A 15,908-nucleotide genomic window follows, 5' to 3' on the forward strand; every position below is an offset into this window, starting at 1 on the left:
GGGATGCCCTTTCCCCGTAGTATTGCTGCAGGCTAATTCAAGGAATCCCAAAAGATTGCAGGCTGTCAAATTGCAGAAGAGCTATGCTACTAAATATTAACTAGTTCATTGTGTTCCTGTTGTATTTGTGTTGTATTAATATTCTAAAGTTACATTTAAATAATAATTTTCCATTGTGCGGACTTTCTTTTTGCCTCCTCAATTTGGAGTTATTTTTTTAAATTGACGTGAACACTATAATATTTCAATTAAAAGTCAAATATGAACAGGTAAAATTATAGAAGAATAAAAGGCCAATCAAATGAGGTATAGTTTGTTTAAACAGTTACATTAAATTTAGCTTAAATTTGCTGATTTTGAAAAAATTACAAGTGCGGACTTTCTTTTTGCCGCATACACACATGTATGTAATGAAATGATTGTATTGCTGTTGTTTCCAATACATTAATCCAATGAAACTCCCTTATATTTATAAAATAGTCCTCAATAACAAATAGAGTTGTATTATAAAATAATTTTTATAATTATACAAACATCATTGGATACACGTGTGCATACGTGTTCGGAATCCAACGTCCTCAAACCACAGATATTTATGGGTATCTAGTAGATATCTATGACCTGATGGAGTTTAATCTCGAAAGATATCGCAACTGAAACATTTATGCACATGTGTAGCCAATGTTTCTATAAAGTAATTTATGCTCTCTTTCTATATGTATATATATATGCGTGTGTGTACATATATATATATGTGTGTGTGTGTGTGTGTGTGTGTGTGTATATACACACTTGTATTTATACTATATATATATATATATATATATATATATATATATATATATAATTAAAATTTTATATATTGTGCATTTTATTCCTTATATATATATATTCTATTTCCTATTTTCTTATTGAAGGTAATTCATCAGGAATTGGCTTCCCATAAGAACAACCTTAAGAAACTGGAAGCCAAAAGCAAACGAGTAAATGATGAATCTCCGAAAAAATCTGTGTCGGAAATAAAGAAGCTTTATGAATCTTTATTTTGTAAAAGTCAGGTAAATATAATTGTTTTTTTTTTTCTTCCATTAATTGAATTTGATGTCTCTTTAATTGTTCGTGCAAACGTGATTGAGATCTATTTCTTTTTGCACTTACATGTAATCTTGGCGATCGGTGTTCGGTCAGATAAAACAAGCATAATCAAACACGCGTAGTAATACATCAGGCGATTAGAACATTTTGTACAAATTTGCAAATTCCCAACTAGGTCTGCTTTTGCGCCTAATATGAATAGTTCCAACCAAAATGCACACGTGACAAGATATAATATCCTGTACTCGCCCTTTGTCATGGCTTTGGTGAGATGCAAGACCAAAACTCAAGTTTTTTTTTTTTTTAATACATGCTGACCGAACTAACATGCCTTATATTTTTACGTTGATGAAACTGTTAAGTAAAATTGTGAAGGTGTTTGTCTTTTTTTTTTTTTTGTGACCCTTTATTCTTAATTATCCAATTAAGGTCGGTCAGATGAATACGAAACGGTGACACTATGAAAAAAAAATGGCTATTTCTGACATCACGTCAAACTCTTAACAATGTTATGCTGTATTATAGCTCTTAATAATAGTTTGTGTCTTTATCTTAACACGATATATGACCTGGTGTGAATCCTGTATTTTCTTTTTGTAATGAGAGCTAGTTTGGGATGTGTTGGTTAACCAAAGCTTCATAACGAGTGAGTGACCGAACAATATCAAATGTTAAATATTACATGTGTTTCAGCTGACGATGTAGGTTTGTAAAGAGACTGTCAAGTTACACAGGATGTAGGAGTCGGCAAGAAGTCATGCAGTTAACCTCTGAGGCAGTTGTTCTGTGGAAACCATAGAGAAAATGACGTCAGATGAGATAGGAAGGAACTTGTAAAGCTAAGCAGTTAAGCTTTGTAAGTTAGAAAGACATTGAACCCAAAATAATGACGAAAGTATCAGTAAACGACAAAGGATTGTGAAGTTCAGTATCTGCAACTCTTAACGTTTTTTTCCAAACCATCAACAAAGATGCAGGTAATACCAACAACTGGAATAAAAACCTATCTTTTTCCAAGTTGATTGCTTTCATTTGTGTTTGCTTGGGTTCGACTTTGATTCCAGAACAAAAATTCCTCATTTCCAGCAAACTGCCGTGGATTAGCCCTTATAACATTGTTGATCTCTCTAACGGACCCAAAAGTATGTAGAGACAGTGCAAGAAAAAATTATTTAACAACAGTATGTTCTTTCTTTCTGACTACCACATCGGCCAGCTGTCATTACACGGCAACAGACTCAAATAGCTATCAACACAGGGCACCAGACACGGCTGGCTGTCATTACACGCCACCAGACACATATGACTGTATATATATGGCACTAGACATAGTTGGCTGTCAATACACGGCATCAGGCACATCTTCCTATCAATATACAGCGCCAGACACGGCTGGCTGTCATTACACGGCACCGGAATAGCTGGCTCTCAATCGAAGGAGTAAAAAGAAGAGCCGTTGCATGTGTGTCGCGCGTAACTTCCTATGCAACTTTTTTCCTAACTTATCTCTCTCTCTCTCTATATATATATATATAAAAAAAATTAAAAAAATGAGCTTCGAGGCGGAGCCAATATTAACCATATGTATCGCTTGAAAAAACAATAACAAAATCTAAATTTATAAGCGATAAAAATAAGCAGTATAATTAATCTAGGGATTATGGCCTAACGGTTAAGGCACCAAACTGTGGTAAACATGGTCTGAGGTTCGATCCCTAGAAACAGTTTTAAAAATAATGAATAAATAAAAATGTTATATACGTCCAAACAAATTAAAAGGGTGACTTTCTAAGTAAAAAAAAACAAAAATGAGCTTCGAGGCGGAGCCAATATTAACCATATGTATCGCTTGAAAAAACAACAATAACAAAATCTATATATATACATATATATATATATATATATATATATATATATATATATATATATAATAGAACCTCGGGATACGGTGGCCCTAGGATACGGGTTTTTTTTTTCAGGTTACAATGTTGAATACAATGTTTTTCCGACCCCTGGTTACGGTATTTGCCCGCCTTACGGTGTTATTTATAATGTTATTTGATTATATACATGTTTATTATATACAGTACTGTATTTTGTAATTTTTAATATGTACTGTATAAAATTGTGCTTAGGCCCCGTCATACAGCGATTTCACCTTACGATCCCAATCCCGGAAGTTATTCCGGGGTACTACTGTACAGTTGAACCTTTAGTTATGAAAGGCTCTGCATACGAAATTTTCAGCTAACGAAACGTGATGTGAAAATTTTTGGGATACGAAAAGTACCAGTTGGAGAAAGATTATTTTCGGGCACCTAAGTCCTCGAAAATCTTTTTAAAACCGGGGTTTATTCGATAAAAAAAATTTTTTTAGTAATTGTCTGGAAATATTTGTGTTGATTTTTATCTGGAAAACGTTTTCTTGAATATTTGTATTTATTTGCGGATTATTATCCTCATATTTATAGTTGTTTGACGACGTGAAACAACAACCATAAAGATGAGGATAACAGTCTGCAAATAAATACAATTTACTCATAATAAAATGATTTAATCAAATGACGCATCTCAAAGAATTTTAATAATTAAATAATGTTTCCTTGAACTTGAATTTATTTTTTTCTATTTAGCACCCCCCCCTAAATTAAAATTATTTACAAAATTAAAAACTTAATGTATGCATGACAATTTTTACCTCATTTGACGAATCTAGATTGAAAAAAGATGTTCTGTTTGGATTGTTATCGTACGCCATTTGAAATTCTTTTTAGAAGTGGAGGAGTTTTTATTATTATTTTTTTTATTACAAATTAGTTGTAAGAAAGTAACTAATAAATTTCACTTTGAATCTTTTTACTTCCGCGCGCTTGCGTGCCCATACATTGTATTGAAGTCGTGACCTTACGAGTAATGATGAAAATAACGATTTGAAAAATTGTCATCTCTCAGTCGTTTTTTATTTGATTATTTATGAATAAAATTTGATATTTTCATGTCAAAGAAAAGTAAAAAAAAAAATTTAAAAAAAGTAGCAAGTGAAGGTATTAACGGTTATGTCGCGTACTATTTGTCTCTTATTTCATTCTGTAAATTATAAATTTTAATGAGTGTTTTCGTAGCGCTTGGAACGGATTGGACGATTTACGTCAATTTTAAAATACGAAACCTGAGCCGAAACCAATTTTTTCTGAATAGATTTAATTTAAAAAAGAAACTGAGTTACAGTTATTTGTGATTAACTTGTTTCCCCTATTTCCTAGACTTCAAACAGAAGTATCTATGGACATACATTATATTACTAGGTACAGGCAAAAATGGCCGAAAAATATAGGGGGTGTAGTTTTGAAAGCCGGTTTATTATATTTGTTTTGTAGTTCTCCCACTACTTTTTGATTGAATTTGAAAGATTAAAGACTAAAGTTAATTTCCAAAAGGAAAAAATATATTTGTACACGTGGAAAAAAAAAAAAGTGACGAAAAATGTTTTCACGGCGAGCTAACTAATTCAGCTAAATTTTGAAATTAAATAAATTCATTGTAAAAATCCTTTGAAAGGTAAATATTAGTTTTCTGGATCTATTTCAAAGATAATTAGTAAAGTCCTAAGATATTAAATTAAAAAAAAAACATCTTTTTTTTTAGTTTAATTAGCTCTCAAAAGCGAGAGATTCTTGCTTTCTTCAATCGAAAGAAAACAAAGTCCTCGTCTAATGGATTTTACGGAAGCCAAAATTTTCAGACAGTCGAAAGACTGTCTGAAAATGACGTCAAGTAGTTTAAAGGGAGGTAGAGGGTGCTGTTTTCCTTTCTTTTGTTTTCCTCCCAGCCGTGCCTCAATACATTCCTATCGTAAACATTTGTCTAATTTTTACGATTTTTTAATTTAATTATTTTTCTATGTTCCTGCCTTCAAATTAAAAAAAAATTATATTTTTCAAGATTATATAATACTTATGTTATACTGAAAGTTTCACATTCATGAAAGCAAGGAAAATATTAAAATCTTGCATATAAAAATTATGTGAAACCCGTAGTTAAAAAAAGAAAATAAATATTTTTGCAATTATACTTTTTTTTGTGTGAAAATATTACAAAAAACAATGCTTAATTTAATGATAATATCGGTAGTTCAAGAAATTAATTTTTCTTCGAATTATATCGAATTCATTAGTACGGACTTCAGGGGCTTTTTTCACAGTGTTCCTGTAAAAATTATTTTTTTTAATTGTTAAAATTTACGATGATTTCTTTTTATAAAAAAACAAAAATAAATTCATGCATTTTTTTACTATTTTTTTAGTGAAAACCATAATTTAGTAAATTAATTTTTTCTTTGAACAAAATAATACGTTTCCACTAAGATTTAAATAAGAAATAATGGATTCAATCTATTCCGTGATCATTATTTGATAAATACTGAAAATTAAATTAAAATTGGTTAATTTCCTGATTTTTGGTGAATTTTTAAGTAAAGGGAGGGGTCAAAATGTTTATACATTTTGAGCATCAGTATTCATTTTGCACGTATTACGGAATTTATAAAAAAACATTTTGATGCATCTAAGCATCTCTCGAGTGCGTCATCAGTTTTCGATTGGATGTTTATAAGTTTGGCATGCTTAAGTTTTTAAATTGATTTTTTTTAGATATGTCCACTCCTCTAAATAAAAAGATTTGACTGTTCGTTGGTCTGTCACACTTAAAGTTGAAATAGTATTTTTGTCGGTCTGTCGCACTTAAGTTTGAGATAGAATTTTTATTAAACCTAACTTTTCGTCTGTCTTGTGTTCTTTCCCAAATTCCAGGAGATTGTCAAGCATCTTGAAGACAACGTGAAAACATATACAGACTATCGTCAAACGTACCTTAGCTGTTTGGAATGGCTGTCTAATACGAAGCGTCGTCTGCAGCAGATCGACAACGTTTCTGGCGATTTACACGTCATACAAGAAAGATGTTCAATGCTGAAGGTCAGTTTCTATTTCTTCATTGAAAAGTATTAACAAACTGGAACTGTTTAAGATGATCTTTTGTTAAAAATAAATTTTTAAAAATCTTTCTTTAAAGTAACATTATGTCTAATGATAAAAAAATCGTTAAATCTGTTTGAAAATATATCGTAATCGGAGTTATTTATGTTCTAAAGGTTTATGAATGCTAAGTTGTCAAGGATGTTGTGCGTATTGTCTACAAGTGGATCATTGTTTGGGGTTTAATTTCTAAATTCAACTAAATAAGTAATATCTATGTTAAGAACTGCAGGTGCACACTTTGTAAATAAAAATAAAGTTTTGAATGAGAATCTAGAGAATGTCTGATGGTTTGGACATGTGACTCCTCGATCAGAGGGAAAGTTTATACACAAGGTCCTCTCTTCATCCTCTCTGCTTGGTTGCGTCGGCGGGCAGCTGAATATCTATGCTACAACAATTAAGGACGCTCTGGCGATACTATCGGTTGGGTCCATAAGTAGTTGGGCTCTGGCATTGGAATTAGGAGTGGCTAACCATTTCCTGCGACCTGGCACACGATCGACGAAACTGAAGTGCGATGGTTCAAGATGCAGTTCATGCTCAGGAGTAAGCCAGCTCAATCTGACCATGATGGTAGCAACTAAGAGTACAAGTATACCTACATGAGATTTAATGTAGATTTAATTTTGTTTTCATTCGTAGCAAGTAGTGAAGTCAATTTCTATTACTGAAAAAATTATCAGGCCCAATAATAATAATAATGATAATAAAACGATTATAATAATTTTTTTTGGCAAATAACACTTTGATAATTTTAAAACATGAAGGGCTAGTCAGAATGAAACATTGATTTAACTGATCCATTCCGGTTTAGATGAAGTTTTAAAAATCCGACCAAAAACTTTATATGTTTGATATGTTTTTCAAGATAACGATTTAAAAGCATCGGTCTTGTATCTTATTACGTATAATCTAATCACGTTGACACACTTTTTGACCATTGGTTAAGTAATATTATGCCTGGTCAGTGACCCATTTGGAAATACCAGGCGCTGTATGTAGGAGGACCTTGACACTTCTCTGCAAAAACTGCAAAAGCCTAACGTTGTCATCTCCCCTTACTGGGGATATACATGCGACTGGGGATCACTTGTGAATTTTATATTCTCTTGACACTTCATCCTTAGTAGAAAGCCTGTTCAACCCGCCTAGGATGAATCCGTGTCTTTTTTTTCTTTTTTTTTATGTTATTGCTACCATCAATAATAACATGAAATTAAATTGTTTTTATAAAAGAAGGACATTAACTTGAATCCTGTTTAATAACTTTGTCCGTTATAATCCTGACTCTTTATTGTATCTGTCAAGATTTTCTGATTATTTCTTTTGTCACTTATAAGCTTTCTTTCCACTCTTGATGTCACTGATCCAGTTTTTAATTAATTTCAGGAGTTCAACAGCAGTCTACCAACGGGCGAGCAACTAGTGGAGAAATGCAGTCAGTTGGCAGAGTGCGTGAGCAGAAATACAGCCCCTCTGGGCTGTACTATAATCAAACAGGAATTAAGCGCCCTGCAAGATGAGTGGAAGGCCCTCACGATGGCTGTTGATGAATCAGAGGCGAATCTCCAGCGCAGTCTTTCGACTTGGACAAACTTTGAGAATGAGTACGAAAAATTTATTGTTTGGTTTGATGACGTCGAACGGAAGTCAAAAGAGTTACCTGATCGGCGGGACAATCTTTCCGACAAAATCAAACAGTTAAAAGAAGCAGAGGTAAGTTCGTTTCTTTCGCAGCTTTGTTGATGTTTTCATTATATTTGTACGTGATTTTTACTTAATTGATCATTAGTCTAGAGACAAGATTTATATTATATTTTGAGATTTGAATTGTACAAAAAACAAACTGGGTAAATCACACACTCACATATACGTAACATGGCCATTAGGCTCGATCCGTAGTTGTTAGAGTTCAACATCTCTCGGACTCCCACGCCGTCACTCATCGTCAAAAAGAAACAACCAAACAAAAAAAAAAAATCCGACTTTTTTTCTCTTTTACCAAAAGGCATTTCTTATCAATGAGATTAACAAAACCCTGTCGTCTCAACACCAGCTTAAAGTTTCTCACTGTCACTGTGGGATCACATATCGATCTCCCCTGGAGCGTTTTCCCTTCTGTTCCACTACACGTTGGCCAGACAGCCATTTCTCCTATTCAACTTTACATGTCCATCATGTTTCAATCACACTTTTTCTTCTTAGACCACGTGTTTTTTTTATTATCGCACAGGATCACACACATCTCCTAATTTGCATATGTGCATTTCTTCAGCTACTGCTGTTAATATTCTCAAAAGCCAACTATGTTACGTCTCCTGCTAATATTTTTCTCGCGCGCTCATACACACTCTGTTACATATCTATTTATTATTTATATATCAAAGTTTAAGCTCAATATATGTTTTTAATTCCAGAGCATGTATTCTAAAGTTTTTCATCATCTATCGAGGAAAACAGGGTGTAAAGCTTTTGAACAAAAACTGAACTATTTTTAACCTTTTAACTTAGTCTATTTTTTTTCCAGTTCAAAATCTGTACCACAAGCATCCGAAAAGAACAAAATATTTTACATATCCATGAAAACATCATTTTCAAAACAAATTTCATGTTTACAGTCCAAAACTTATATCATCTACGCTTTCCGCACTATATATATATATATATATATATATATATATATATATATATGTAGTATTAGTAGTAAAATTGAAAAAACTACAAAGAAAGCTTATTAAGCAAGAACACTCCGTGCTAAATGTTTTACGATACAAAAGGGTTTTGAACAGAATGACAGATTAAAAAAACTCGATCAACTAATAAGCTAGTCAATCGATTAATTCATGAAATATTAATCCGTAAAACCAAAGGAAGAATCCGGAATCCAAATGTGAATGGATTATAGTGCAGTGCAAAAAACATTGGAATTTGAAAAATCAAAAAATTAATGAAGCTAAATATTGTAATTTATTCAATTTTTATTTCCATCATCAATTTTTCTAGTTTCTTATACAAATATATATATATATATATATATTCATTATTTTAAAGTCTAAATTAAATTCATAAAGTAGTCAAACCTAATTATTCTAATCTATTTTTATAATCAATATATTATATTGCTTTCATTATTTAAAACACTTTTCTCTGTAATATTGAGATATTATTCTAATTTGCATATCTAACTACTAGTACCGAAGCTTAAGTATGTGTGTATAAATATACTAGCCGCACTGATGAACTGTGATACAACGAAACAGTACTGTATGTAGATGGCTGCTAAGTTGGGGTTGAACACTTTGTAAATATATTTTCACCTGACGTGTATTTAAGCAATTAATAATACATCGATATACATTAGTATATCGATTTTTATATTGTCGTTTTCTTATTTTATTGATATTCTATATAAGATGCAAAACAAGTTGTTGAGCTTTGCATTATTCTGATAAGTCTCTTGTTTAAGAATCGATCTTATTCTTATAACTCCTCCATTTTATATATATATAGTCGAAAGAAGCTTTGAATAAAAAAATGTAAAAATAAAAATAAAGGATGCAGTTTAAATTCCCGGAATAAAAAAAAATATACCAACTTTAACCTATCGCAGACTTAGCACCTACATAATCCGACTTCTAAAATGCTTATAATGACAAAAGAGAATTCATTTATATAAGGATGAAAAAAAGGCCTTAACTAAAATTGTTAAATAGAAATGGACTTAGCACTTGCATAAACCGATTTCACAAATGTCTTCAATTTAAAAATAGAATTTAACTACATAAGGATGAATAGAGAAAACCTTAGCTAAATTTTTGTAAATAGAAAACGAGGATCATCAGCTGCTTACCATGTAGCTGTTTCGGAGATTTAAAAACAGGACAGCTGTTAAATACATGGCTCTCCAGTGAATAATACCACTTCCCCAATAAAAAAAAATGTTAAATAATACGGTTACTATTTTTTACTAATATATGAAAAAAATATAGATAAATAAAATATAAAAAGATAAACTATTAATAAGTAAGTTTCATATATATATATATATATATATATATAGTCATCCACATACAGTACTGTTTCGCAGCTCATCAGTGCGGCTAGATATATATATATATATAAGTGAGAATGTGTGTGTTTGAGGACAATTCTTAACCTATATACTCAACGAATTTTTGATATACAAACTGGAAATTTGGAATATAGGGTATTCAGACAAGTGAAAAATGTTTTCATCCAGAAAAAAGGGCTGCTAAGGGATTAAAATTGAAAAATTGGTGCGTGAGGGCATCGGATTTTATCTGTTAACTGTTTCACGAATATGCATGCGGGAATCGTTCACATGACAGCTTTCTTATGTTAAGAATAAGTAGGTTTGTAAACACTTTTTACAGAACGTGTCAAGCTGGCCTAATGGTTATCGTACTTTACTCACTGTCTTTAGGCTTTGGTTTTGATCTCAGCTCGAGTATATTTTTTTACTTGCAAAAAGTGAACTATTTAGAAAAAACATAATACTCGCATGCTCATGTTTCAGTTTCTGTATGAATTAAAATATGATTTGTGTATTTTATGATTGGGTAACGCCGGACGGCCTGCTAGTATATATATATATATATATATATATATATATATATATATATATATGCATATATATATAATGTAAGGCTTCCTTCAGTCTTGAGAGACTATGGATATCCACGGTAAAGGTGCCTGCGCGTGAAATTTTTTGTGGAAAGAATAGCGCAATCTCCAACCACACCTCTCCTGAGTCGACATTATTGAATGCCAATGGCAAGTGGAGGTTTAGGACGACTGGAAACAATGCCGAGATAAGCGGAAAGCACATACAGTGCCTAGAATTCCCAAATGGTCACCCATCTGGTACTAGCCGGGCTCAACCTTGCTTAATACATATATATATTATGTATGTATTTATTCTTTCTTTGCTTTTTTATTCCTCATAATGTTAAAATATTAGTCTCCAATGATAAATTTGTTTTTTCTCCTTATCTTTTAAACAATTTTCTTGGTCAACATAATTTCATGTTAGAACATGGAGAACACAAAGGGATAATATTAATCCTCTTTTATCAAACAATTTGACACCTAATTGATACAAATCTTTCATAATACGAAAAATCAATAAAACAATTCGTGTTGTATCATGAAGGTCATTCAGTCAAACATCCTTTCCAATTCGCATCTCACAAAGGAATTGTGGGATACCGAGCAGTTGACAGCACTTCCACACTTCTTAAAATATTTTAACTTTCCACTTGAGAAAACCATCTCTTTTTGCGTGTTTGTAAATGTTCTTAATATCTATAAAATAAATTATATGAAAGTTTATAAAAACTATGTAAACAATAAGCTATAAATTCTAGTTTATATTAAATATGAAATTGTTTTTAATGCTAACACGTAGTTAAAGCAACATAAATTGTTTATTACTATTAAAAGCTTCTTTCCTAAAACTGCCCTGCTATGGAACACTATTCTGCTTCCCAGTTGACTAAAACGTGGTCGTTTACAAAAATCAAATATAAACAAGTTCTTGATGTTTCGTCCTCCTTAAATAATCAAAATTTACCCAATTTTCACACTAAGCTGTTGTCTCAGTAGCCATCTTTCATTCGTTAATTCTTATCCTCGACTGACCTTTGGGCCTTGATAAGTGGTGACTTTCTTGTAAAAAAAAATAATCTTGTAGACCCGTGCTAGGGGTCACAAATGAAAGAAAGCACAAATAGTATAAAGTGTATAAAATATATGTATTTATCATAAAAAATACAGGAGCCACTAAAGTGGTATGAGAGGAACGTGTTCGTAGCATGCGGTTAAATATGGTATTGTTACACGAATGACCCGGACTAAGCCGGGTTGACATGCTAGTATATATATATGTTCATGAATTAAAATGTGGCACGCGTCTGCGGATGAAATGTCAGAAATTGACAAGTTAAACGGGAATTGTTTCAATATTTCTCACAAATATAAACAAACCTTGTTATTGTTATGAAAAATGTAACAGAAAGGAATCTGGTTATGTGGATTTTTTTAAAAGATTGACAGGAAAAAGTGACAGAAGGAAAAAGATTGCAGTTGGAGATTTGATTGTCAACCGAGTGGGCGCCACGATGATTCTCTCTGTCGCTCCCCCACTCTCTCTCTCTCTCTCTCTCTATCTATCTATCTACCATAAGCAAGAACAACAGGAGAAATAAAAAACGGACTGTTGCTTACACCAATGGTTGTTGTTTTGAATTCTTAAAAAGGGTTTATAACATAACAGTATGAATGTCTCCATTTAGTCTCTGAAACCGGTGGTATTCATAGGACTGGTTGATTCCACTTAGTTCTCAAATAGGGGTGATTAGTATCCCACAACAATAATAAATAATAATAGGCATCTATTGTCTTTTGCAATAATCAGCTTTCGTTCTTGGTAGCTCCTTCGATCGATTGGCCTCATGCTTTGTTTCAAACGATTTCCATAAAAAATCTATGAGGTCACGTCAAAGCTATAATTATTTTGGTAATATTTTAAACTCTGTTTATAAGAAAATCCAAATAATTCAGTCGGTAGAACCTAAGACAACGTTTTGATTTCTGATCATGACGTTTGTTTTATTTGTTGGGAATTTACTATTAATGCAAAATATTTTCCATTTCTAAAAGTAAAGAACTGACATTTTGAAATGAGACAAATTCTGTGATTTCTTTATTACGGTTAAAAACCTGACTGACAGACTGATGATGATGAATGATGGATGGACGAATAAAAACTCTGCATAAAGTTAGACATGTTTATATGTTTGTATATACAAGATTCACTCCTAAACTAATTAACCGATCTTTATGAATTTTGTCCCGCTGCTACTAGGCATAAAGGGTTGAAATTTAGTTTCATTTAGTTTAAACAAAAAATGACTAAAAGTTTTATGTTTAAATTTTTATTTAAAATTTGTGAATTTTAGAAATTTTATTTCAAATTATTATTTATACATCTTTTGTTTCACCTACAACTTTTCTGATACTTTTCCAAATTAATGAAGAAAACCTTTTTTATATAATACTAAGTTATTTGTTGTATTGTTATTCAATACATAATATTCTGCTTGCTTTTTCCATAATTAGCCCGTACGTTACGTTTAGAAAAAAGACCAAATACAATTTTTGAAGGACAAAATGCTTTAAAAAAAAAAAGGGACAAAATTCGCCAAATTTAGTTTTAAAAGGCCAATCTGGCAACCCTGGACAAGAATATGAAATTGAGATCCTTTGATGTAGCTCGTTTTCGAATATCATAATAATAATAATAATAATAATAATAATAATAATAATGTATAATTATTGTTGTAATGCTGTGAAAATGGAACTCATAATAATTTCGACATGCAGCAATTCTTCACGGAAGAAAGAAATGAGCAAAACACTATGTAAAACACTGGAAAAAGAAACATTAAACAAAAAGAAAACTCTCTGCCAAGAGATACTTTTTATTTATTTTTTTACACAGGAATCACTACTTATCAAGGCTCGAAGTCCACTTGAGGATAAGAGTCAATGGTATACATTAGTCAATGTGATTATAGCGTAGTAAACATAAGTAGTGGGAATTTTGTATATTGGATTACTTAGGGGGGGCGGTTCATCAAGAACTTGTTTACATTGGACTTGAAGACAATCAGATTGTAGTCAGCTGGAAAGCGGGCAATCGAAAGAGAGTTCTACAGGCATGCAGTTCTAAGAAAGAAGCTTTCTTCAAGGAATCTACATTTAGATTTAGGCACAGATAAAGAGTGTGGGAAATTATTGATACTGGTTTTGGTTAGACAATTGTTTTTCGTGGAAGTTTTGGCGAGGGGGGGGCATAGATTGAAGCTCAGCCGAGCACTTGCTATGAAAATAACCATAAAGCAGAGACAGGTTCGCAACGTCTCTACTGTGGGAAAGAAGTTAGAGGGAAGAGAAAAGGGCATCCTCTACTAAGCTACGAAGTCTATTTTGTACTCTGTCAGGGAAGGATCAGCTGCTTCTAGCAACTCCTGCCCAGATGTGGCAACAGTATTCCATCGTTGGACGTACCTGGCTTTTATATAGGTAGAGAATTGCATCAGGAGTGAGATATCTACAAGATCGATAGAAGGATCCCACTATTTTTCCAGCAACCTTGGCAATGGATTTGATATACATGTTCCATTTCAGGTCAGGAGTAAAGGTCAAACCCAGAAGCTTGTTAAAACATGAAGCTTCCCCAAGACGAGAGCCATTCATTTCAACCGATGCTAGATTGGCATCAGAGCGTAGATGATGTAGAGATAGAAGCTTGGTTTTAGATGCATTAAAAGTAACCAGCCACCTCTTTCCCCATTGTACTACATGCTCAAGATCAGAAGAGAGAGAATCAAAGAGAACTTGGTCGTTTATGGTCTTAGATGTGCTACCATAGATGGTCGTGTCATCAGCATAAATGTTTATGAATGATGTAAGGATGTGATTTGGAAGATCATTAATGTAGATCAGGAAGAGAGTTTGGCCCAGGATGGACCCCTGAGGGACTCCAGCATTAATACTGAGAGCTTCTGATCTCTGCCCATCAACCATTACTCTTATGCACCTATAAGAGAGAAATGATTTAATAATTGAGAAGACATATTAAATTGAAATTAAAAATTGTTTCTTACAATGTGATTTTATTATTTGTATTGAACTATGTAGCACAATATTACTTTCTGAAATGTTTAATACTAATTACTTTATCTCATTTGGGTCAGTTCTATATTTAAAATACGATGGATACTATTTTCATGTTGATAAACTCGTATCTGCTGCTTGATGTTAGTTTTTCTGTTCAAAAGAACTAATTTTTTTTTGCGATTGTTGATTAAATATATTTCTTATTCTATGAAATTTTTACAAATCATGCTAGTGAACGCGTAATAACGTAAAAAATATATTTAATACTGTTTCTGCCATTATTGACAGCATTTGAACACGAGTGTTATTCTAATTACCATATGGTTCTGACCATAGGTTAGTCAGAAGCATAACACGTCGATATCAAATCGAACCGTATATTCTTGGTTATTAATCACCTGGATGATGAGTATTTTCTCTCACCTTCCTCTGATTCAGTCATTTGTGACTTCTGAGTAGCTCCATCATCATTCTCTGGTGAGGGCGTCTCAGACAACAAACAATAAACTTGCTCCCCTTTAAAGCCAGGAGGCAAGGCTTGGGAGGATGGACTCTTAGGACATCCCAGAAAATTTGTCTCGGTCTGACAGCTAAAACGCCACTGAAATGTCGGCCTGATTGTTGTGGTCAGAACCTCGACTGGCATACCACTCACTTGTGGCTTCCGCCACTCCCTCCAAGTTGGTAGCCATAGTTGTTAGGTGTGGATTTGCAGGTAGGTATGTCTCTAGATAAGCATTTCAATTAATTTTTTTAATGAAAATACAATGATATTTCTTTTTCAGATTTTGCTTGAAGAAATGAAGCGACAGAAAGAAACACTTGAGAAAATTCAAGATCTTGGAGATAAAGCTGGTACAAAAAGCAATGATCCAAGAATTTCTCATCGGCTGTTGAAACTCACTTCGCAATATCATGGTCTGAACACATCACTTAAGGTATTTTGGTTTCTAGTCTTTAAAAATATTCTTCATTTTTGAAATCGAAAAATGTTGTTAAAAAAAAGCCAGCATCGTGAGAAAAGCTTTTTCAAGCAAAAATAAACATAAATAATTCAGTCATGATCAGCATAAA

The 15,908-nt window shown here is 32.4% G+C and overlaps 1 protein-coding gene across 3 annotated transcripts in view; it reads left to right on the forward strand.

The window, feature by feature from the left end:
* The window catches only part of LOC145294135 (nesprin-1-like), a 1,091,614-nt gene that overhangs the window by 605,544 nt on the left and 470,162 nt on the right, over positions 1 to 15,908 (forward strand). For all 3 annotated transcript variants that reach the window (XM_080141241.1, XM_080141242.1, XM_080141243.1), the window contains 4 exons: positions 918 to 1,058; positions 5,904 to 6,068; positions 7,521 to 7,847; positions 15,620 to 15,772. In XM_080141241.1, coding sequence (XP_079997367.1) covers positions 918 to 1,058; positions 5,904 to 6,068; positions 7,521 to 7,847; positions 15,620 to 15,772 — 786 coding nt within the window. The remainder of the gene's footprint in view (positions 1 to 917; positions 1,059 to 5,903; positions 6,069 to 7,520; positions 7,848 to 15,619; positions 15,773 to 15,908) is intronic.

The sequence above is a fragment of the Euprymna scolopes genome, chromosome 15, assembly GCF_053919585.1.
Source record: "Euprymna scolopes isolate OS-2025 chromosome 15, ASM5391958v1, whole genome shotgun sequence".
NCBI classification, from domain to species: Eukaryota; Metazoa; Mollusca; class Cephalopoda; order Sepiida; family Sepiolidae; genus Euprymna; species Euprymna scolopes.